Raw genomic sequence first — 25,776 nt, 5'->3', positions numbered from 1 at the left:
ATCAGCAATTTATCTTTCTTCCAGCAAAATTTACAAAACCATTTTTTTAGTTACCACATCACATTTGAAGTCCCTTTGAGGGGTCTTTATGACAGAAAACACCCAAAAGTGACACCATTCCAAAAACTGCACCCCTCAAGCTACTCAAAACTACATTCAAGAAGATTATTAACCCTTCAGGTGCATCACAGGAACTAAAGCCACATGGAAGAAAAAAATGAACATTTTTATTTTTCTAACAAAAATTTTCTTTTAGCCTAAATTTTTTAATTTTCACATGGGTAACAGGATAAAATGCATCCTAAAATTTGTTGGTCAATTTCTCCTGAGTACACTGATACCTCATATGTGGTCATAAACCACTGTTTGGGCACACGGCAGGGCTCAGAAGGGAAGGAGCGCCATTTTACTTTTTGAATGGAAAATTAGCTCCAAAAGTCAAATTGCGCTCCTTCTCTTCTGAGCCCTGCCATGCGCCCAAACAGTGGTTTATGACCACATATGAGGTATCAGTGTACTCAGGAGAAATTGACCAACACATTTTAGGATGCATTTTATCCTGTTACCCATGTGAAAATTAAAAAATTTAGGCTAAAAGAAAATTTTTGTGAAAAAAAAAAGTACTTTTTTGTTTTCACAGATCATTTTGTGAAGCACCTGGGGGTTCCAAGTGCTCACTATGCATCTAGATAGGTGCCTTGGGGGGTCTAGTTTCCAAAAAGGGGTCACTTGTGGGGGAGCTCCACTTTTTAGGCACATTAGGGGCTCTCCAAACGCAACATGGTGTCCGCTAACAATTTGAGCCGATTTTCCATTCAATTTGTTTGCGGACACCATGTCCCGTTTGGAGAGCCGCTGTGTGCCCAAACATTGGAGCTCCCCCACAAGTGACCCCATTTTGGAAACTAGACCCCCCAAGGCACCTACCTAGATGCATAGTGAGCACTTGGAACCCCCAGGTCCTTCACAAATTAATCCTTAAAAATAAAAGTGTTTTTTTTTCTACTTTTTCATTTTTATGAATCAATTTGTGAAGCACCTGGGGGTTCCAAGTGCTCACTATGCATCTAGATAGGTGCCTTGGGAGGTCTAGTTTCTAAAATGGGGTCACTTGTGGGGGAGCTCCAATGTTTGGGCACACAGCGGCTCTCCAAATGCAACATGGTGTCCGCTAACAAATTGTCGGCTCAAATTGTTAGAAGACACGATGTTGCGTTTGGAGAGCCGCTGTGTGCCCAAACATTGGAGCTCCCCCACAGGTGACCCCATTTTGGAAACTAGACCCCCCAAGGCACCTATCTAGATGCATAGTGAGCACTTGGGACCCCCAGGTCCTTAGCAAATTAATCCGTAAAAATAAAAAAGTGTTTTTTTTTTTCACTTTTTCATTTTTATCAATTTGTGAAGCACCTGGGGGTTCCAAGTGCTCACTATGCATCTATATAGGTGCCTTGGGGGGTCTAGTTTCCAAAATGGGGTCACTTGTTGGGGAGCTCCAATGTTTGGGCACACAGGGACTCTCCAAACGCAACATGGTTCCAATTTGTTAGCGGACACCATTGTGTAGTGCATGTCAGGTTGGTGTGCGGTGTGGTATATTGTAGTGCATACACCACACACACACACACAATCTCATACACTACAACACACACACACCAACCTGACATAGCCTCCTCAGCTGAGTACGCCCTAGACTGGGATGAGCGGGACGGGCGGGACATTTTGTGTGCTTTGTGCGTGTGTAAAAAAAAAAAAAAAAAAATCAAAACTTTATTATAGTGTGAGTGTACGTGTGTGTGCTTTGTGTAACCTGCGGCGGTCAGACGTATGGGGCGGACAGACGTATGGGGCGGTCAGACGTAGGAGGGGGCTGAGGAGATGGAGGAGCCAGAAGCAGCAGCAAGGGGGGTGATCACTGGGGCAGGAGCCGGCAGCATCGGGGGTTGATTACTGGGGCAGAAAGGGGAGCAGGAGCTGGCAGGAGCAGGGGGCTGATTACTGGGTTTTCGGGGGGGGGGTGATCACTGGGAACAGGGGGGGGTGAACACTGGGGGAGGGGGTGATTATTGGGAGGTGGGGGGTGATATCACTGGGACTGGGGGATGGTGGGTTTGATCACAGGAGCAGGGCATTTACACTGAGCCTGCTGCTGCTGTGATCACAGTCCACCGGCTGTCAGAAGGAGAGCAGCAGCCGGTGGATGAAGACGTGGGAGAGGGAGCAGAGGGAGCGGAGGTCGGGGTGCAGGTATGAAAGTGGAGGGGGGGTCGCGGGAGGGGGGAGGGGGGGGTCGGGGGGAGTGGCGGCAATACTTAACGCTGATCAGCGGTGGCGGCGGCAGACGCGATCCAGGGGGTCCGCAGCAGGGGGTCCACAGCAGGGGGTCTGCAGCAGGGGGTCCGCAGCAGACAATCTAGGGTTGGGAAGGTGCTGGGAGGTTTCAGCCATCCCTCCATATCTGATTGGGGCTAGTATCCATGTGACGCTAGCCCCCCAATCAGATCTGGGGGGAGGGGGGGAACAGAGGTGACACTCCCCCCAGCCAATGGCTGATGCTGTAAGCATCAGGCAATGCCCAGATTTAAATATTACACCAATTTTCATTGGTGAAATATTTAATTCATACCGATTGGCAGTTTCACTAAAAGTGAAAATGAAACAGCCAATCGGAGGGGTCCCAGGCACGAGGGGGTTAATCCACCCCCCGGGGGGTCGACTTCAGGATGTCCAGTTGCAGTAGCAACTGTGACACCTGAGCGTAGCAACTGTGACACCTGAGCGACCCCGCTCGCAGGCGCTGCAGGGGCTCTTTCCCTCCATGTCACAGACGCTGTGACATGGGTCGGGAAGGAACTGTTTTCCATGTCACAAACGGTGTGACACGGGTCGGGAAGGGGTTAACAAACTTTTGTATTTTTTTTTCACTACTTAAATAAAAAAGCACCTGTACATGTTTGGTATCTACAAACTCATAATGACCTGGAGAATCATAATTGCAGGTCATTTTTAGCATTTACTGAACATGGTAAACAACTGTCGAATTGCACTTTTTTTTACATTTTTACTGCACTTGGAATTTTTTTTCTTGTTTTCCAGTACACGATATGGTAAAACCAATGGTGTTGTTCAAAAGTGCAACTTGTCCTGCAAAAAATAAGCCCTCACTCATATGGCCATATTGACCGAACAATAAAAAAGTTCTGGCTCTGGGAAGAAGGGGAGCAAAAAACGAAAGCGTAAAAGCGGAAAATGGCCCGGGGGTGAAGGGGTTAAGTTATTCCTCTGGGATTCTGACAGCATTTTAGCTTGAAAGTAAAAAGAAGAGAAAAAAAATGATACCAGCTGACCAATGATAATGATCCAGTATGCATGGAAAAACACGATCCGACCTTTCGTGTAGCAAACAGGGAAAAACATGATGGATGTATTCCAGCTCCTGGTAAAAATATATTTTCTTTATTCCATACAAAAATTACATCCAAGGCAGAGAGATGGAAATCGACGCGTTTCGAACGTACTCCAACGTTCTGTATTTACTCTAAATACACAAGTGACTGAATCAAATAAAAGACGCGCGATTAAAAGGAACAAGTGGTGATCAAAAAAATCAAAAACAAAGCAAATAAATTAAAATGAACATATATATGTGAACATATCAAATATGTAAATATTAAATGAAACAGAAAAAAGAGGGGGGAGAAAAAAAACACAGATGATGTTTAATATTGATACATAATTTCACTTCTCAAGTTCAGACCTTGAGGAAAGCAAGTGCTAAGATTGATTATCCAAAAAGCTTCTCTGATCAGTAGGCGTTTCCTTATGTCTCCACCGCGAGCAGGTCTACTAACCTTTTCAAGACCGAAAATTTGTAAAGACAAAGTTTGTCTTTGATGCAGAGATAAAATGTTTAGCTGCGGATGAGACATTACGACCTCCCACTGTTGACATCAGTGATGTCATTCAAATGTGCTGTGATGCAAATCTTTTATCACTAATAGTTCATTTGGTGGCATATATTACATTTTCAGTACTACAATCGATAAATTATTTAATGTTATAATTTTGACTATTGTCACAATTAGAAAAGGTAGTAAGTACATTGATGTGCATGGTTTGCAACGTTGAGCAGCGCAGCTGTAAAAACCTTTAAAACTAAGCAATGTCTGATTAGAGGAATGGGAACTGGGCACTTTTTAGCTTGTCCTTATTGGGTTTGGTTGGCATATGCTGACATTCAGAAAAGCATTAAGCTCCTCTTATTTGTCTTCACAGAGAGTGGAAGTGATGCACACAGAGAAAACGGCTTGAAGGAGTTAATAAAAGAATTGCCGGACACTCATTATACGCTGCTGAAATACCTCTGTCATTTTCTGACGCAGTTGGTTCAACACCATTCAGAAAACAAAATGAATGTCTACAATTTAGCTATGGTTTTTGGACCAAACTGTTTCCAGTAAGTTTCAATTTGGTGATTTTATGCCTTGTTCAAACCTGTATTATTTTTGCTATCTTTGTGCAGTGGAAAATTGCATTACATTGCAGAGTGAGTGATTCATTTATTTTTTAAAATTCCATTGTGCGGGTTACCTACAAAATTGAAAATTTGATGTAAAAAGCAGGGTTCCAAATAACTGCCAGAAAATTGCATGGTTGTAATGTGATCTGCAGCGTAATGCAAAGTGAATGGGGCATGTGTTGGCTTGCTGAAGGTTTTTTCTATTTCAGGTTGTTACCACTAGGTGGCATATTTTCCATGTTTTATAAAGATTTGGTAATGCTGGTAAGCCTGTAAAAAGCCATCAATGTTTGTAAAAAAAAACATTGATTATATATATAAGGCAAAAGGGCCAACAAGTGCTAAGCATCTCTGGGAACTCCTTCAAGATTGTTGGAAGACCATTTCCGGTGACTACCTCTTGAAGCTCATCAAGAGAATGCCAAGAGTGTGCAAAGCAGTCATCCAAGCAAAAGGTGGCTACTTTGAAGAACCTAGAATATAAGACATATTTTCAGTTGTTTCACACTTTTTTGTTAAGTATATAATTCCACATGTGTTAATTCATAGTTTTGATGCCTTCAGTGTGAATGTACAATTTTCATAGTCATGAAAATACAGAAAAATCTTTAAATGAGAAGGTGTGTCCAAACTTTTGGTCTGTACTAATATATATATAATATAAAATCATGTTTGGCTTACAATCCAAAATCCACATCAGACTTTGTGTTATAATTTGTAGTGTAGTAGTGTATACTCTTGGGATCAGAGCTAACTGTTATTCACTATAAGGCTATGTGCCCACGATGCAGAAATGCTCAGGATTTTTCTGAGCGTTTCTGCATCTCCCTGGCAGAAAAAAACGCATGCGGATTGTACATGCGTTTTTCCTGCCAGGGACATGCGGATGTGAAGCGTTCTTCAATTGCATTTCCGCATGCGGGTTGACAAGCGCTTTCCAAGCGATTTTAGCATCATTTGAAAGTGCTTGTCAACTTGGTCACACTATATAAATCCATGCAAACGGCATGGATTTATATACTGTGACCGAAAGAATGGTAAAAAATAAAAAAATATATATATACTTACCCTCTGATGGCCCCCGGTGTCCTTCTTCACTACGTTCTCCCTTGCCGGCAGCGGTACACTGAAGGACCTGCCGACGTCAGCGTCGCGTGACCCGTCACATGACTATGACGTCAGCGCAGGTCCTTCAGTCCATCGCGAACTGCCAGGAAGCAAGGAGGAGCTCATCGGGGGCCCCCAGAAGGTAAGTATATATTTATTTTTTATTTTATTGTTTTTTTTTACAGGTTCTATGGTACCCAGGTCTGGAGGAGAGTCTCCTCTTCTCCAGACCCGGGTACCATCCGCACATTAGAACGTATGGAATGCGCATCTACATATACAGTGATGCGTAATCCATGCGATCTAATGCAAGTCAACGCAGCACTTCCGCAAATTAATTGGTAGTGCTGCTTTTTTTTCCGCAATGATAATTGGGGAACATGGCAGGCCTTCTACCATGCGTTTTTTAAGCGTTTCTGTAGCGTTTTTGCCGCTGCAGAAACGCTTAAAAAACGCATCGTGGGCACAGAGCCTTGTTATTAATAAGTTATACATTTAATTCACAGTGCGTTAAAGTATTCATGACCTGTGAACTTTTCCCCATTTTTTCCCCTAAGTCTATCTCTGGCAGGAAATCAGCTGCGTCAAAAATGCAGGTTTTGCTGCATTTTTTGTATGTTTTTTCAGCGTTTTTTTCACTGTCCTTCTTTCTCTATTTATGCATATACATAAAGTTCTGTGAAAAAAAAGAACCCCATTGTATTTTGCCATCAAAAACACTGAGAAAACGCTACTGCGTTTTTTAATGCGTTTTTTTCAGCATTTTTTTCACCACCCATTATTTCCTATGGGTGAAAAAATGCTGAAAGAAGTGACATGGTCTATTTTCCAAAAACTCAACCAAGGCACAAAATACGCAACAACAAAAAAACATGATGTGTGAACAGAGAATTCTGGTTTCTCATAGACTTTGCTGGTACTGCAAAACACAGTTGAAAATTTGCATAAAAATCTGCAGCAAAAAATGCTGAAAAACACAACATGTGTGAAAGTAGCCTTACACCCGCATACTTAGATGTATTTTATTGGGGTTTTATGTGATATACCAACACAAAGTAGCAGGCATTTGTGAAGTGTAAAAGAAATGATACATGGTTTTCTAAATATTTAAAAAATATAAATCTGAGAATTGTGACGTGCATTTGTATTCAGCCCCCTGCAGTCTGATACCCCTAAATAAAATCCCGATTGACCAATTGCCTCCGGAAGTCACATAATTATTAAATTGAGTTCACCTGTGTGTAATTTATTGTCAATATAACTGCAGCTGATTTGTGAAGGTCTCATAGGTTTGTTTGAGAATATTGGGAATCAAACAGCATCATGAAAACCAAGGAACACACCAGACAGGTCAGGTATAAAGTTGTGGAGAAGTGTAAAGCAGGGTTAGGTTATAAAAAAAACAAAAAACAACGAATCTCTGAGCATCTCACGGATCACAGTTCAATCCATCATCCAAAAATTGAAGGAGTATGACACAACTGCAAACCTACCAAAACATAGCCGTCCACCTAAACTGACATCCCAAGCAAGGAGAGCACTAATTAGAGATGCAGTCAAGAAGCCCAAGGTCACTCTGGAGGAGCTGCAGAGATCCACAGCTTGGGTGGGAGAATCTGTCAACAGGACAACTATTAGTCATATACACCACAGTTATAGCCCTTATAGAAGAATGGCAAGAAGAAAGACATTTTTTAAAGCAAGCCATAAGAAGTCCTGCTTGCAGTTTGCAAAAAGCTAGGGGACACATCTAGAATGTAAACGTAGGTGCCCTAGTCAGATGAGACCAAAGTAGAACTTTTTGGGCTGAATTCAAAATGCTATGTAAGGCAGAAAACTAACAATACACATAACCCTGAAAACACCATCTCCACTGTCAAACATAGTGGTGGCAGCATCATGCCGTGGGGATGCTTTTTTTGAGCTAAAAACAGAGCAATCCTGAGGAAAACCAGTTAGAAAGACTTGAGACTGGGGCGTAGGTTCACCTTATAGCAGGACAATGACTCTAATAATACTGCGAGAGCTACAATGGAATAGTTTAGATCAAAGCATATTCATGTGTTTGAGTGGCCCAATCACACGCCAGACCTAAATCCCATTGAGAATCTGTAGCAAGACTTGAAAATTGCTGTTCACATACGCTCTTCATCCAATCTCACTGAGCTAGAGCTGATTTACAAAGAACGGGGAAAAATTTCAGCCTCTAGATGTGCACAGCTGGTAGAGACATACCCCAAAAGACTTGTAGCAGCAATTGCAGTAAAAGGTGGTCCTACAAAGTATTGACTCGGGGGCTGAATACAAATGCACTTCACAATTTTCAAATTAATATTTTTTAAATATATAGAAAACCATGTATCATTTCCTTTACACTTCACAAATACTTTCTACATTGTGTTGGTATATCACACAAAATCCCACGGATGCGGCATCAATGTAAAAGTAGTGGACAACTTCTTTAAAGGGAATTATCACGTGCTGCCCAAACCTCGAGTCAGAGACTAACTTCTGCATTCTACACATCTGTGTCTTACTCTGAAGCACCGATAAAAATATTGTTGTAACCATAAGTTGAATAGTCCACACTTGACATGAAAACCTAGTGTACTGCTATCTTGCATTACAACTGCAGTAAATATGGACGGGATCTGCCCACATGTGTCTGACGTCACTCATCCCCTTCCCTTTTTGGGTATTTGCAAAAGGAGGGGGAGAATTAAGTTTAGGGTCACAGTGCTGCGCTATTTTGTTGGTGACTACAATGTGATACCGACATGTAGACAGTGTCTCCGAGGACGTCTGGCAGCGCCGAGCCAGCTTTTCTGCTAACTGAAAATGAAATGGTGCCCTTCCTCGCAGTTTCAATGTAATCCTGTAGTGAATAAACACACTTCCTCCATTGTTCTTTGGGTTTTGTAATAAGGGGTTATTCAGTAGTGGACAACCTCCTTTAAGCCCTAATTTCACCAGACACCAATCAACCTCGACATACTCCTATATAGTATCAATCCTTCGAACACTGCAGTTGTTTGCTGTAAAGCGTAAAATAACATCTAATATTTGCTTTGTGTCTTATAAAGCAATGAATTTAGTCCCCAGCTACATAAAAGCTCTAATGAAGCCCTGCACTGTTTGCCAAACTCACAGATCAGCTTGCATGAGCAAAACTGTCCACAACTAGGACTAGAGCATAAATAATTTGGAGGTAGAGCCTTTTGTCATGGAGCCCCCACTTTTTTGGTACTTGTTACCTGATCAGTAAGTCACCTTGGACACATATTCTCCAAGGCTGAAAGGGAGCATGCACTAGTTTCGAACCTACAAGCCTTTGAAGTAAAGCAGTGGCTTTGCGAAGTCTTAAAACCTACACAAACTCCGCAATCCTGCTACATCCTATTTTTGTGGTTCAAGTAATAATCACCTCCCCTCCCCGATTATACTTCCAGGAATAATGCCCTCTGTAGTGAGAATGTCCCTTGAGTGTCCCCTTCAAGTAATAATGAGCCTCAGATATCCCCCTTCAAGAATAAGCTCCCCCAGAGTTTTCCTTCAGTGATAAGCTCCCGCAGAGTCTGCTCTCAGTAACAAGCTCCCTCTAGAATCCCCCTTGGGGTAAAGTACTAATGCTCCCCCCTCCACAGTGTCCCTATCAGTAATAGTGGCCATCACACAGAGAGCCCACTTCATTGCTTCAGGAAACCGACATTTTGTAGTCTGCAGCTTATAAGGCCACATTCACACATTCAGTATTTTACATCAGTATTTGTAAGCCAAAATCAGGAGTGGAGCAATCAGAGAAAAGGCATAATTGAAACCCGTCCCCACTTCTGCATTTATCACCCACTCCTGGTTTAGGCTTACAAATACTGATGTAAATTACTGAAGGTGTGAATGTGGCCTGAGACAGAGTGGTAGGAAAGGGAGCTGGTTGCATAATGCTTTACTACAGGATTGAACAGTTTCATTCCAATACAGTTCATATTGGTGCACATAGAGATTCGGGGCCCTGGGCAAGAAGTCTGCAGCCGGGATCTTTCGCGCTAGAGATGCTGGAACATAGAGAGAAAAACTATAAATGAAAGATTGACACCTGTTCTGTGTTTTGGAGACACTCCTGATTTTGGCATGGCTGATAAAAAAATCCCCGACGTCTGAATGAGCCCTGAAACTGTGACAAAAGCGTGTTACAAATGGTTTTATTATAGCTCGGAGATGATCTGTGAACCAAGCAGAATATGGGGGATGGAGCTTCACTTCTATTTCACAGCCTTTCATGAGATTACGGTTTTACAGCAGTAGGTCATGACAATGTGGTAGTCACACAACTTTATCTTGCATGTTAGAATTAAGGTTAAACAATTAGTGCAGGTTAATTAAAAGAGAAATGTCAATAATCAGGTTTGTGTATGTGACACATGGTTCACTGAATGTTGACAGCTGGAAATAGCATAGTATTTTCTTCTATTTTATCTTTGTACTCTGGACTAAGTATTGATTATTGCAGGCCGCACTGGGTGAGGTTCCCTACCTGTTTTTTTGTACTGAAAGGTGCTCACATTGATTAATCAATCTCCTATTATCCGAGTTCTTGTTATTAGCAGTAATCTGCCAGATTTATGCATTGTACAGTAGCGTTCCACATGCCACGTCTGTTTACATGAAATGATCCTTTTTCCTTGTGTGACTGGATATGACAAAATCTGTTTTTTTCTAATGTAATAGGCCTTGTTATGGATATAAAGTAAACTCTCGGTCACAGTGGCGTGTTCTTAATGCCTGTGACTCATATTCGCCTATTGTGTTTGTGTTTGTATTTCCTTTCATTATGCTGCACCCAGTAGCTTTAAATGTCTATGCATATTACCCCTTCAGATAATGATGTGGACAGCGAGGACAAGCACATTTGGGTGTGGAATGGCTCTGATTATGTAAATCTATCCATTGTCAAAAAATGCATCTAGATTCTGTCCCAGTTCATGCCAAATAGTGTCCTCCTTGTCCTAAATTTATTATGTGTATTAGACATTTAAAAGTGCCTCCATAGCCAAGATGATTCTAAAGGCTGTGTGCACACATTGCGTTTTTGCTGCTTTTTTTTTCAGTGCAGATTTTTCATGAAACCTGAAGGGTTTACTTATGCCAGCAAAGTGAATGAGAATCCTGAAGTCTCATGCACACGTTACTCATTTGTAACTTGCAGATTTAAATCTGCAGCATGTCAATTCTTTCAGCGTTTTTGCTGCAGATTTCACCCATACTAATCAGTGGGGAAAATCTACTCCAAAAAGGCAAGTAAAAAATGTGCTTTTTTGCCACTCTGTTCTTTCTGCCAAGAGATGCAGAAATGGTGCAGAAATTTCTGCAGCAAATACTTAACATGTGCACATTCCCTAATGAAGTAATATCCTTAAAATGTTGTTGAAGATTTTATCTTTTATCTTCTATTTTATGAGCTGTCCCTTGGCCTGGGACAGGTCATACAATCCCATGGCTTCCAGTACCATCTGTACGCTGATGACACCCAGATCTACCTCTCTGGCCCAGATGTCACCTCTCTGCTGTCCAGAATCCCAGCGTGTCTATCAGCCATATCCTCCTTCTTCTCCTCTCACTTCCTCAAGCTCAATGTGGACAAAACTGAACTCATCATCATTCCCCCATCTCGCATATCTTTCCCACCTGATCTTTCTATCACAATAAATGACATCACTCTTTCCCCTGTACCGACAATCTGCTGCCTCGGAGAAACCCTTGACTCTGCTCTGTCCTTCAAACCCCACACCCAAGCTCTCGCCACCTCCTGTCGCCTCCAGCTCAAAAATATTTTCAGAATCCGTCCTTTCCTCAACCCTCAATCTACTAAACTGCTTGTGCATGCCCTCATCATCTCCCGCCTCGACTACTGCAACATCCTCCTCTGTGGCCTATCTGCTAACACTCTCGCACCCCTCCAGTCCATCCTTAATTCTGCTGCGCGACTGGTCCATCTCTCGCCTCGCTACTTCTCTGCTACCCCCCTTTGCAAATCCCTTCACTGGCTCCCAATTGTCCAGCGTATACAGTTTAAACTACTACACTGACGTACAAAGCCATCCATATATTCCCCTACGTACATCTCTGAACTAATCTCCCGATATATTCCCTCGCGTAATCCCTGGTCCTCCCAAGACCTCCTTCTCTCCTCCACACTTATTCATTCCTCACGCAATCGCCTCCAAGATTTCTCCCGAATATCCCGTTCTATGGAATTCTGTGCCTCAACATGTCCGATTATCCGCCACACTTGGTTCCTTCAGACGGAACCTGAAAACCCATCTCTTCAAACAAGACTACAGCCTGCCATGACCTTGCCTGCTGCCACCTCAACAACACCGAGGCTACTGCAACCTCCCCCAACCTACTGCCCCTTCCCCATTCCTGTAGAATGTAAGCCCGCAAGGGCAGGGTCCTCTTCCCTCTGTACCAGTCTGTTATTGTTAGTTTACTGTAAGTGATATCTGTATTTGGTATGTAACCCCTTCTTATGTACAGCACCATGGAATCAATGGCGTTATATAAATAAATAATAATAATAATCTGGTAAATTGCATCAGGAAATTACAAAAAAAAAACGCCCGTAAATTCTTCTTTTCTTTGCTACCACATTTGAAAAATCGTGACCTAATGATGTGATTAATTCTATGGAAATGATGAAAAAAATGGAAATAATTTTTAAAACATCTTGATTTTATTTAGTATCGAGTATGCACACGACACGCAGAAATACACATACTTATGTACACCTTGGCTGCTATCAATGAGGTTATTAATGTTTGTCTGGGGAATATTTTGCCATGCTGAATGCACTTGGGCACGCAAATCATCAAGATCTTCTGCTGGCATCTCCTTTTGCAGTTGCTGACCAGTGATGTCCCAGACGTGATCAATGGGAGACCAATCCGTAGACTCTGCCATGGTAACAGGACACACAGGCTGCTCACAATAGCACAAGAAACATGCAGTCAGTCTTAGTCTTGTAGAAAAATAACTCCTTAGACACTTTGGTATAATGGTCATACTAATGGTTCCATAATATTCAAACCTACTACAATATTCTGTACTGCAAGTGAAAATGGATGTCACATCCCAAGCCTAAGGCCACGGCCCCACTATCAGTATTCGGTCAGTATTTTTTCTCAGGAGTGGGAGCCAAAACCAGGAGAGGAACAATCAGAGAAAAGGTATAATAGAAACAAGTGCACCAATTCTGCATTTATCACCCACTCCTGGTTCTGGCTCCCACTCCTGAGAAAAAATACTGACCAAATACTGACCAAATACTGATAGTGGGGCTGTGGCCTAAGGTGTCCAACAGTGTCTACACAAATAATCAGAAGTTATTTGCATGAAACTGTGCAAACAGCCAGATGTCCAGCTACAGGGGTTCCATTTACCTCATGTCACCACTTTCACAGTCTGTCATGGTGCAGAGCAAGTTGGCAATGGAGGCTAGAATGGAGGTCTTTCTTCTTCAACTATGAGTCCTTCTCTTGTCTTAAACACAATATGAGCCAGGGAATGGCCTCATGTGCAATGCCATAATAAGGACGTCACTAGGGAATATCAAAATGGTACTACTTCCGGCATTATGGTATGAGGTGGCATAATGTACCGTAGCTTGACCCATATATTCCCTATGAACCATTTTTCAACACGACAATGCCAGGCTGCATGTAACTCATGGGCAACTGTTGGCAGCCTGGTGTCCTAAACATGCCTTTCTTTAGGTAGCGCTCATTCTTGATTTTGAATAATTCGAGATGTTTTTAAATTTGTGTCAATTTTTTCATCAGTTACATATCAGTAACATGTCTATCGATTCTGTGATTTCCATAGTTCCACATTTTCCTTCTTGGTGTTGCAATTTCAAAGCTGAGGAGTGTAATTAGATAATATCTGTGTCCCCGATACAATTTACTGGTTTAGTGCAGTCCTTGGCTGCAGGTGGAACAGCTCGTAAATGGAATATGTCAGAAGGACCAACCCTCTTAAGCCATCTATATGGGCATAATTGGTAGGAGGATAAGAGTAGTAGTCTGCGCTGCTGTGCTAGATTCAAGAAATCTGGATGGCGTGGCGAGGGATTGAATCGTAGGTTTATTCTTAATGCATAGACTACTACTCCTATCCTTCTACCAATTGTTCTACATGGCGGCATCTCCCGACCTGAGGGTACTGCATCAACTGTCATACAGTACCTTGATTCCTCATTCGTAGGTTAATCAACCCCAAAAGGTGTTCCTATACCCATCACCTAGACCAATTTCTCCAACGGATAAGACCCTTGCGTTTGGTATCTTCCCCTCTATCTATATGGGCATGTAGGTCATAGGAAGCAGAATAAACTTATAGCTTGATATATGCGATCCGAAGTCTTTTTCCAGAGAAATCCATGTTATGTAAATGAGCTATTAAGAACTATGGGCCGGAAACTAATCTGCATGATAATCTTCCTCCAGAGCTTATTTTTAATAAAAGGGGGGCATTAGCAGTGTGAGACATGTTACTAGCACAGGACAGTAAAACTGAACTTTGTCTTCTTACAAACACATCTGCTGCAGCTCTCACAGCTCTGTTGTATTGTAACAATTTTGCAACACTGACTGCCTGTGAGATGCTGTCTTGTGTCAGTTATAATCACACACAGCTCTGAAGTGAGATCAGTAGAGCAGCCATTACATGTCCCACACTGGTAATAAGCTATTGTGGCAAATTCTCATGCACATCAGTGTCCTGCCAATAGTTCTTAACAGCTCATTTACATTTAAGAAAAGCATGGCTTTCTCTGGATTAAGAGATCAGATTACAGTTATCAAGGTATAATTTTATTCAACTTTCTATGACCTACATACCCATAAAGACTGCTCAGGAGGGTTGATCCTACTGACAGGTTCCCTTTAAGCTTCAATTGTTACATAGCGTATCACTGGCTCGGTGGGGGCTGTCATGTCTGCAGCCAATGACCAAGACCAATGGAGAGAATCAGGGATATAGTGCTGTAACAAGAGGGAGTAGAAGGATGAGTATGTACTATTTAATTATTTTGCTTGTACGAGTTGCTGCCTATGTCCAGTTTTTGTTTTCCTTATTATCTTAGAAGCGTTTTTGTTTCATCTTCTTAAGCAGTAGCTCATCACTCCTTTGCCTCCTGGCACACTGCTAACCAGGAACAATGCATTCCTGCTTTGATTGAAAGTTTGAACCAGCGGCATCATTATGCTTCTGGCTCCATCTGTGGGATCCTCCATTTTGCTCTTAACAGATAAGTGAGTTCACTGCAAATGCTGCTCTGTTGATGCGAATTATCTGGTCTTATATTCATCTCCAGAGTAAAAATTTGGCATTTCACTTCACTGGTCTGTAAGAAGTTTGCAACAAACACAGCTCAACTCTGCACTGTCTAGTAATTACAAGATCCTTTGTGGAGGAGTGCAAGAGAATTGAGCTCTGCTAAAAACCAGCTAACAATGATGTAAAAATGCACAGGCAGCTATACTTATGTATGTTGTAGATAACAGGAGATAAAATTGGTCTACCTAGGTACTATAACTAAGCAGAGAGTGTGCATAGGTATAGAGTATATTCTAAAAGTAGAATATACTCTGTCAGTATTGGGGGCAGAGCAAAGCTATGTTGATAGGTAGCTGAGAGAGACCGGACTGCGCATGATTGTCAGGAGCAATGGAACTACACCAGGACAGTTCCAATGACAACTGGAGGGTAAAGAGGCATCCTTGGGGGTGTGATATTTGCGAAATGGCAAAATGGGGCAGATTTAAAAATGAGTTATATTGGCAGAAATGTATAAATATACTTTGCAGTGGGAACATAAGTATTTTTTACACTGCCGATTTTGTAAGTTTTCCCACATACAAAGAATGGAGAGTTCTGTAATTTTTATCGTAAGTACACTTCAACTGTGTGAGAGAGAATCTAAAACAAAACCCAGAGAATCACATTGTATGATTTTTAAATAATTAAATTGCATTTTATTGCATGAAATAAGTATTTGGTCACATACCAACCAGCAAGAATTCTGACTCTCACAGTTTTTCTTTAAGAAGCCTTCCTACTCTGCACTCATTACCTGCATTAATTGCACCTTGTCATAGAAATGTGTATTAGAAAATATTAACAGCTCTGCAGCCACACTAGAGAGGGACATTCTCCCCCTCCCTCCTTTTTCCTGTCACACAGAGTTGCACCATTACACAAGAGCTTACAATCTGAGCTGCCTTTATGTGAGTTAGACTGCAATGTATAGATTGGAGACAAAAGAGAAGTGACAATCCTAATTAAAATACATGCAGGAGCTCCTTTTGTGACAATAGACCCTGGCATACTAATGAGGATGTCCACTGTGTATGGACAAAGAGTTACAGATTGGACAAATAGTTATGACAGGAAAAGGCTTTTAAGTTTTGGAGAGGATTAATGATGATACCTCACACCCTATAGAAATGGCTATTGTCACCTAGCATACACATTCCTTTCTTCAGAACAGCTAAACTAGACAGGATGTCGCCGAAAGAAAATATTGAATATTGAAGTTTGTATAAATCCGATATTGATGAGACATACAGTACAGACCAAAAGTTTGGACACACCTTCTAATTTAAAGATTTTTCTGTATTTTCATGACTATGAAAATTGTACATTCACACTGAAGGCTTCAGAACTATGAATTAACACGTGGAATTACATACTTAACAAAAAAGTGTGAAACAACTGAAAATATGTCTTATATTCTAGGTTCTTCAAAGTAGCCACCTTTTGCTTTGATGACTGCTTTGCACACTCTTGGCATTCTCTTGATGAGCTTCAAGAGGAAGTCACCGGAAATGGTCTTCCAACAATCTTGAAGGAGTTCCCAGAGATGCTTAGCACTTGTTGGCCCTTTTGCCTTCACTCTGTGGTCCTGCTCACCCCATCAATCTCAATTGGATTCAGGTCTGGTGACTGTGGAGGCCAGGTCATCTGGCGTAGCACCCCATCACTCTCCTTCTTTGTCAAATAGCCCTTACACAGCCTGGAGGTGTGTTTGGGGTCATTGTCCTGTTGAAAAATAAATGATGGTCTAACTAAACGCAAACCGGATGGAATAGCATGCCGCTGCAAGATACTGTGGTAGCCATGCTGGTTCAGTATGCCTTCAATTTTGAATAAATCCCCAACAGTGTCACCAGCAAAGCACCCCCACACCATCACACCTCCTCCTCCATGCTTCACGGTGGGAACCAGGCATGTAGAGTCCATCCATTCACCTTTTCTGCGTCGCACAAAGACACGGTGGTTGGAACCAAAGATCTCAAATTTGGACTCATCAGACCAAAGCACAGATTTCCACTAGTCTAATGTCCATTCCTTGTGTTCTTTAGCCCAAACAAGTCTCTTCTGCTTGTTGCCTGTCCTTAGCAATGGTTTCCTAGCAGCTATTTTATCATGAAGGCCTGCTGCACAAAGTCTCCTCTTAACAGTTGTTGTAGAGATGTGTCTGCTGCTAGAACTCTGTGTGGCATTGACTTGGTCTCTAATCTGAGCTGCTGTTAACCTGCGATTTTTGAGGCTGGTGACTCGGATAAACATCCTCAGAAGCAGAGGTGACTCTTGGTCTTCCTTTCCTGGGGCGGTCCTCATGTGAGCCAGTTTCTTTGTAGCGCTTGATGGTTTTTGCAACTGCACTTGGGGACACTTTCAAAGTTTGCCCAATTTTTCGGACTGACTGACCTTCATTTCTTAAAGCAGTGTTTCTCAACTCCAGTCCTCCGGACCCCCCAACAGATCATGTTTTCAGAATCTCCTTAGTATTGAACTGGTGAGAGAACCTGGGGCATTTTTTGATGCCTTGATAATAATTCCATCACCTGTGCAATACTAAGGAAATCCTGAAAACATGGCCTGTTGGGGGGGTCCTGAGGACTGGAGTTGAGAAACACTGTCTTAAAGTAATGATGGCCACTCGTTTTTCTTTACTTAGCTGCTTTTTTCTTGCCATAATACAAATTCTAACAGTCTATTCAGTAGGACTATTAGCTGTGTATCCACCAGACTTTTGCACAACACAACTGATGGTCCCAACCCCATTTATAAGGCAAGAAATCCCACTTATTAAACCTGACAGGGCACACCTGTGAAGTGAAAACCATTTCCAGTGACTACCACTTGAAGCTCATCAAGAGAATGCCAAGAGTGTGCAAAGCAGTCATCAAGGCAAAAGGTGGCTACTTTGAAGAACCTAGAATATAAGACATATTTTCAGTTGTTTCACACTTTTTTGTTATGTATATAATTCCACATGTGTTAATTCATAGTTTTGATGCCTTCAGTGTGAATGTACAATTTTCATAGTCATGAAAATACAGAAAAATCTTTAAATGAGAAGGTGTGTCTAAACTTTTGGTCTGTACTGTACATTTTCAACACCGGGGCTAATAGGGGAAGAATATGCATATTCTTTCATATCTGTGACATCTGCCTATAAGCCACAAATCAATAGTGCACAGATAACTAACAGCAGCCATGTCATATTTGGTTTCTGGGTAACAATAGAATTGCAATAAAAATATAGCGGCAATCTCGAACTTCTGCGATCATCCGGAGAGGAGTTATTGCATAAGTGGGATTTTCATAAAATTGTGAAGAGCTGAAGATAGCCCACAATCCCCCCCCCCCCACGTGAGATCATCACAGGTGGAGGTGTGGGTGTAACACAGGTGCTCATAAAAGATCAAGCTGAATTATGATCTGGGTTTCTGTAGAGAGATACACCTCGTGTATGCATGAATCCCATTTACTGAACAGCCCCAAGAGAAGCATTGGACTTCGGCTAAACTGAATTGTCTGTGCGATCGGTGTAGTAAGTTTCTTTTGTTTTATCCCTTTTATTTTCTGTAACTCTATATGCTGTATTGTTTTGTCCCCTTTGTAAAATATTTTGTATATTTTTCATAAACACTGCCTCCTTTTGGATTGACCCCTTAACAACCTTGGGTTTTTCCTTTTTTGCTTTTTCATTTTTTGCTCCCCTTCTTCCCAGAGCCATATCCTTTTTATTTTTCAGTAAGTATGGCCATGTGAGGGCTTATTTTTTGCGGGACGAGTTATACTTTTAAATGCCATCACTGGTTTTACCATATTGTGTACTGTAAAACAGTAAAAAAAAAATTCCAAGTGCGGTGAAATTGCAAAAAAATGCAGTTCCACATTTGTTTTTGTTTTTTTTACCACGTTCACTGAATGCTAAAACTGACCTGCAATTGTGATTCTCCAGGTCATTACAAGTTCGTATACACCAAACATGTATAGGTTCTTTTTTATTTAAGAGGTGGAAAAAAATCCAAAGTTTTGCTAAAAAAAAATGGCGCCATTTTTCTAGACCTGTAGCGTCTCCATTTTTCGGCATCTGGGGCCGGGTGAGGGCTAATTTTTTGCGCGACGAGCTGACGTTTTTACTGATACTATTTTGGTACAGATATGTTTTGATCACCTGTTATTGCATTTTATTGCAATGTTGCGACGACCAAAAAAATGTAATTCTTGCGTTTAGATTTTTTTTGTCGTTACGCCATTTGCCGATCGGATTAATTATTTTTTTATTTTGATAGGTCAAGCGATTCTGAACGCGGCAATACCAAATATGTGTATGTGTTTTTTTTTATTATTTTATTTTGAATGAAGCAAAAGGGGGGTGATTTAAACTTTTATATTTTTTTTTTTATATTTTTAAAAACATTTTTTTTACACTTTCTACATGCTTCAATAGTCTCCATAGAAGACTAGAAGCAGCAGTTTTCTGATTGCTTCTACTGCATACAGGCGATGAGCCAATCGCCTGTATGCAGTAGAAATGCTCATGTGCTATGAGCGCCGACCACGCTCATAGCAAGCGCTGCTGCAGACCCCGGGTTGTCATGCCGACCCATCGGTGACCCGCGATCACGTGATGGGGTCACGATGGGCGGGGCTAATACCGCACTTGTGGCGCTATTAAATGCTGCTGTCAGAGATTGACAGCGGCATTTAACTGGTTAACAGCCGCGGGTGGATCGCGATTCCACCCACGGCTGTTGCGGGTACATGTCAGCTGTAAGAAACAGCTGACATGTGCCCTGTTCAGTGCGGGCTCAGCGCCGGAGCCCTCTCTGAACTGGGGGTGATAGCCTAGGACGTACTAATACGCCCCAGGCTTTAAAGGAGTTAAATATAAAATGTAATAGTTCTGTTCCTCTTTGTTCTGTAAACTCGAAGCCATACGATACCAGAAACGAGGCCTCCAGTCAGCCTGTAAAATGCGATTGGTGGTGGCAGCGAGTAGCCTGGGGTTATCGTGGAGTTAGCTGTGATCGTTCAGGGGTGTATACATATTCCATGTGTTGGAATCCGGAGGTGTATATACCTTACGCTCACTGTTAGTTTTCCGATCACTGGTCTATTAGTTGAGACAACCTGCAGCCTCCTCCATTAATTGTCGGCCAATTGTGTAATTGTCCGAACGATAAGGGGCAGCAGAGAGTTATTCGACACAAAGATCACAGCAGGTGGTTCTGCGATACATTCCCGGGCTGCAATATTCTGACACTCCTGTTTGAACTTGTTACCAGTATAAAAGACTCCTGTCCACACACTCAATCAATCAATCACACTCCAACCTCTCCACCATGGCCAAGTCCAAAGAGCAGTCTAAGGATACCAAAGACAAAATTGTAGACCTGCACAAGGCTTCAATGGGCTACAGGACAATAGACAAGCAGCTTGGTGAGAAGGCAACAACTATTGACACAATTATTAGAAAGTAGAAGAAACACAACACTGTCAATCTTCCTTGGTCTGGGACTACATACAAGATCTCTGATAGAGCATTTTGGTATCAACTCCACTCGCCATGTTTGGAGGAAGAAGAAGGACGAGTACAACCCCAAGAACACTGTCCCAACCATGAAGCATGGTGGGGGAAACATCATACTTTGGGGGTGCTTTTCTGCACCATATTTAAGGGAGGATGGATGGGGTCATGTATAGCGATATTTTGGCCAACAACCTCCTTCCCTCTGTAAGAGCATTGTGGCTGGGTCTTCTAGCATGACAATGACCGGAAACAAGAAGCCACTAAGGAGTGGCTTTGTAAGAAGAATTTAAAGGTCCTGGAGTGGCCCAGCTAGTCTCCTGACCTGAACCCAATAGAAAATTTTTGGAAGGAGCTGAAACTCAGCAAATTTATGTAAAAACAAAAAAAGTACACATTTGATATCACCGCATCCGGAACAACTAAACCTATAAAACTGTCACAATAGTTAACCCCTTCAGTGGAAAAAAAAACCGGTGGCAAAAAACTATGCTTTTTCATCATACCTCCAAACAAAGAGTGGAATAAAACTCAATCAAAAAGTCTAATGTAAATAAAAATATTATATTTAAAAACGCCATCTTGTCCTGCAAAAAACAAGCCGACATAGAGCTCCATCAGCGGAGAAATAAAAGTTATAGCTCTCTGAATATAGAGATGCAAAAACAATTATTCTTTCTAAAAAATTATTTTTATTGTGTAAAAGCGGCAAAACATAAAAAAAGTTATATATGTGGTATCACTGTAATCATACTAACCTGAAGACTAAAGGTGTCATCACTTTTACCATACAAAGAATGGCATTAAAAAAAGCAATTCCTTAATTTCTGTTTTTTGTTCATTCTGACTCCCAAAAAATGTTATGTGCCCAAAAAATGATACCAATAAAAACGTCAACTCATTCCTCAAAAACATGCCCTCACATGACTCTGTCTGCAGAAATATAGCAAACATTATAGGTCTCAGTTTTTGCATCGCCATATTTTATTTTTGGGGGGAAAAAAGGCATTATATTTAGTGTGTGATAGCAGCCAAACATAAAAAACAACATATCGGATATCACTGTAATCGCACCAATCCAAAGAAATAAAGTCGTCTAATGACTTACACTGCACGAAAAACTGTATAAAAAAATAAATAGAACAAATTCTTGACCTGCTGTTGATTTGTTCATTCAGCCTCTCAAAGATCGCAGTAAGGCTCGGCTCCCATTTATTCTGCTTTTTATGCTGAGTGCTTACACCGGGGTTTCCATGGAAATCTCTGAAATACGTGATTAAAATGGAACTCCTAGCGGAAGATTCCCTATAATGAGGCAGATGGAGACACCGTGGATGCCGTCTGGCCTATAATCCAGTGGTGTCCGACCACAGCGTGGTCGGCCACAGTTTTATGCAAATCCTGAAAAGGATACCACTGAACAGAGGCCAGACGGAGTACAGAGTAACTCTGCTGCCTCATTATTGTGAATGGATCACTCGGGTTTCCAAAATGATATGTAAAATGTTCCCAATAAAAGCTTCAACTCAAACCACAAACAACTCAGTACAACTCATTCCCCACTCAGGTCCATCATCTATCAATGGAAATATAAGTGGCTTCTACGTTACTGGTGCACTAAGGCTCTGAAAAAGCGCTATGGCTCCTCGCCCCTTCCCCAAAAGAAAGCCAGCAAATTCTGCTCTCACAATGTCCCCCCTTCCTTTCTGAGCTCCCTAAACCACATTTAGCATCCACATGTTTGGCATTTCTGTAGCGATGAGAGCCCACGTAATTTATGGGTGTCTACAAAAGCACAAGTTACTGGTTTCTGAGAAACACCCATGGACTCAAAATCATCAATACAGCTGTAGATACATTCACAGAGGGGTATAATTAGGGGCTCTGTATATGGAGTCCACAAACTATTCTATGAAAGTTTGTTCTCCAAAAGTCAAATAGCACTCCTTCCCTCCCGAGTCTCACCCTGTAGTTAAGCAGTACTCTATAGCCACATATGGGGTATTTCTATGTTCAATAGAAATTGTGGGACAAATTTCTGTGTCATTTACCCATTTTCCCATGTGAAAATGTAAAATCTGGGGCTGAAACAATTTTTTTGGGATAAAAGTTGCATTATCTTTTTTCTTTGCTTCACAATGGTATAAAATGCTGTGATACACCCATGGTGTCAATATGATCACTGCACCCTTAGAATAATTCATCCATGACCCACCTGAGAGGCTCTTCCAGTGGGTCATGGCAGCCGCAAACCATAACAGCAAAATCTGCACTAGAATATGGTACTCCTTCCCTTCTGAGCTTTGCACTGTGCCTGAAAAGTAGTTCCCGATTATATGTAGGGTATTGGCGCACTCAGGAGAAATTGCACAACGACTGTGAGGTTCATTTTTTCTTATTAGCCCTTATAAAGATTAAATATTTAGAGCTAAAACAACATTTTAGTGGTAAAAATGTAGTAATTTTTTCTTCACCACTCAGTGGTATAAAATTACGTGAGGCACATGTGGTGTCAACATGCTCACTGCACCCCCTAAATGAATTCATTGGGTGGTGTAGTTAGTAAAATGGGGGTCTCTTATGGGGGGTTCTGGTCTTATGGTACCTCAGGGTCTCTGCCAATGTGACATGGCACCCTCAAACCATTCCAGCAAAGTCTGAACTCCAATATGGTGCTCCTTCCCTTCTGAGCTTTGCACTGTGCCTCAAAAGTAGTTTTTGACCACATACAGTGCTGGCCAAAAGTATAGGCACCCCTGCAATTCTGTCAGATAATACTCAGTTTCTTCCTGAAAATGATTGCAATCACAAATTCTTTGGTATTATTATCTTCATTTAATTTGCTTGCAAGGAAAAAACAAAAAAGAGAAATGAAGCAAAAATCAAATCATTGATCATTTCACACAAAACTCCAAAAAAGGGCCTGACAAAAGTATTGGCACCCTCAGCCTAATACTTGGTTGCACAACCTTTAGCCAAAATAACTGCGAACAACCGCTTCCGGTAACCATCAATGAGTTTCTTACAATGCTCTGCTGGAATTGTAGACCATTCTTCTTTGGCAAACTGCTCCAGGTCCCTGATATTTGAAGGATGCCTTCTCCAAACTGCCATTTTGAGATCTCTCCACAGGTGTTCTATGGGATTCAGGTCTGGACTCATTGCTGGCCACCTTAGAAGTCTCCAGTGCTTTCTCTAAAACCATTTTATAGTGCTTTTGGAAGTGTGTTTTGGGTCATTGTCCTGCTGGAAGGCCCATGACTTCAGAGGGAGACCCAGCTTTCTCACACTGGGCCCTACATTATGCTGCAAAATTTGTTGGTAGTCTTCAGACTTCATAATGCCATGCACACAGTCAAGCAGTCCAGTGCCAGAGGCAGGAAAGCAACCCCAAAACATCAGGGAACCTCCACCATGTTTGACTGTAGGGACCGTGTTCTTTTCTTTGAATGCCTCTTTTTTTTTTCCTGTACACTCTGTGTTGATGCTTTTTCCCAAAAAGCTCTACTTTTGTCTCATCTGACCAGAGAACATCCTCCAAAATGTTTTAGGCTTTCTCAGGTAAGTTTTGGCAAACTCCAGCCTGGCTTTTTTATGTCTCAGGGTAAGAAGTGGGGTCTTCCTGGGTATCCTACCATACAGTCCCTTTTCATTCAGACGCCGACGGATAGTACGGGTTGACACTGTTGTACCCTCGGACTGCAGGGCAGCTTGAACTTGTTTGGATGTTAGTCGAGGTTCTTTATCCACCATCCACACAATCTTGCGTTGAAATCTCTCGTCAATTTTTCTTTTCCGTCCACATCTAGGGAGGTTAGCCACAGTGCCATGGGCTTTAAACTTCTTGATGACACTGCGCACGGAAGACACAGGAACATTCAGGTCTTTGGAGATGGACTTGTAGCCTTGAGATTGCTCATGCTTCCTCACAATTTGGTTTCTCAAGTCCTCAGACAGTTCTTTGGTCTTCTTTCTTTTCTCCATGCTCAATGTGGTACACACAAGGACACAGGACAGAGGTTGAGTCAACTTTAATCCATGTTAACTGGCGGCAAGTGTGATTTAATTATTGCAAACACCTGTTAGGTGCCACAGGTAAGTTACAGGTGCTGTTAATTACACGAATTAGAGAAGCATCACATGATTTTTCAAAGGGTGCCAATACTTTTGTTCACCCCCTTTTTTAGGTTTGATGTGGAATTATATCCAATTTGGCTTTAGGACAATTCTTTTTGTGTTTTTTTTCATTGAAGACAAATTAAATGAACATAATAATACCAAAGAATTTGTGATTGCAATCATTTTCAAGAAGAAACGGAGTATTATCTGACAGAGTTGCAGGGGTGACAATACTTTTGGCCACCACTGTATGAGGTATTGGAGTACTGAGGAGAAATTGTAAAGTCCATTTTCTCCTATTATCCCTTTTGAAAATTAAAAACTTGGGGCCAAAGTAACATTTTAGTGGAAACAATGGTAATGTTTCATTTACTTAGCCCAATGTTATACAGTTCTGTGAATCTTTTGAGGTTTAAAAATGCTCACTACACCCCTTGATGAATTCCTCGAGAGGTGTTGTTTCCAAAATGGGGTCACTTGTGGGTGTTCTGCTGTTTTGGCAGGTCAGGGGCTCTTCAAATGTGACATGGGATCTGCAATCTAATCCCGCCAAAATTGCGCTCCAGAATTCAGTTCACTTCAGATACCTGCCGTGTGCCTAAACACACAGCATCCACCGCGTGCTTTCCCTTTCCTCATTTATTGGGAAAGCGCACGGTGGATACTGAACTGTGACCTGCGGTGAAACCCCGCCCACAGCCCATCAATCGGGGTCACGCCTGGCTGCAGCCGGAACTTGACGTGACATCAGCGGATGCCAGAGCATGCTCTATAGTAATGGATAACCTCTTTAACGTGTGCAAGCTGTAAACTGCATAGTTTTTGAGGTTCCAAAAAAATAGCTGGTATTAAGGGGTTAATAGCAATTAAGAGCAACCTTATGTAGTGCATGGCACATATGGCCAATGCAATTTGTATGAAAGATAAATCCTTTATGATACTCTACAGGCTTATCCAGTTTGACAGAAAAGGGCTATTAAAAATGCTATTGAAATGAACACTTGTCTGAAACAATACTGAATGCATCGGTGTATACTCCCACAGCGTTCTGCTATGAAAGCCAGCACGAAAATAGATTATGCTAAGCAAAGATAAGCGCACTCAGCATATAATGAGACATTTACATATTGGTTACATTTCTGTATGT

At 41.7% G+C, this 25,776-nt stretch overlaps 1 protein-coding gene across 5 annotated transcripts in view; it reads left to right on the top strand.

Moving 5' to 3' along the window:
* FAM13A (family with sequence similarity 13 member A) overlaps positions 1 to 25,776 on the top strand; it is a 246,068-nt gene that overhangs the window by 74,236 nt on the left and 146,056 nt on the right. For all 5 annotated transcript variants that reach the window (XM_073638068.1, XM_073638063.1, XM_073638065.1 and 2 more), the window contains exon 4: positions 4,276 to 4,456. In XM_073638068.1, the coding sequence (XP_073494169.1) occupies positions 4,276 to 4,456 (181 nt within the window). The remainder of the gene's footprint in view (positions 1 to 4,275; positions 4,457 to 25,776) is intronic.

This window comes from Phyllobates terribilis, unplaced genomic scaffold (genome assembly GCF_046119375.1).
Source record: "Phyllobates terribilis strain yellow unplaced genomic scaffold, ASM4611937v1 Scaffold_1__5_contigs__length_1240528914, whole genome shotgun sequence".
NCBI lineage: Eukaryota > Metazoa > Chordata > Amphibia > Anura > Dendrobatidae > Phyllobates > Phyllobates terribilis.
Note: the sequence above shows the minus strand (reverse complement) of the source record. Positions and strands in the feature narration are given on the sequence as shown.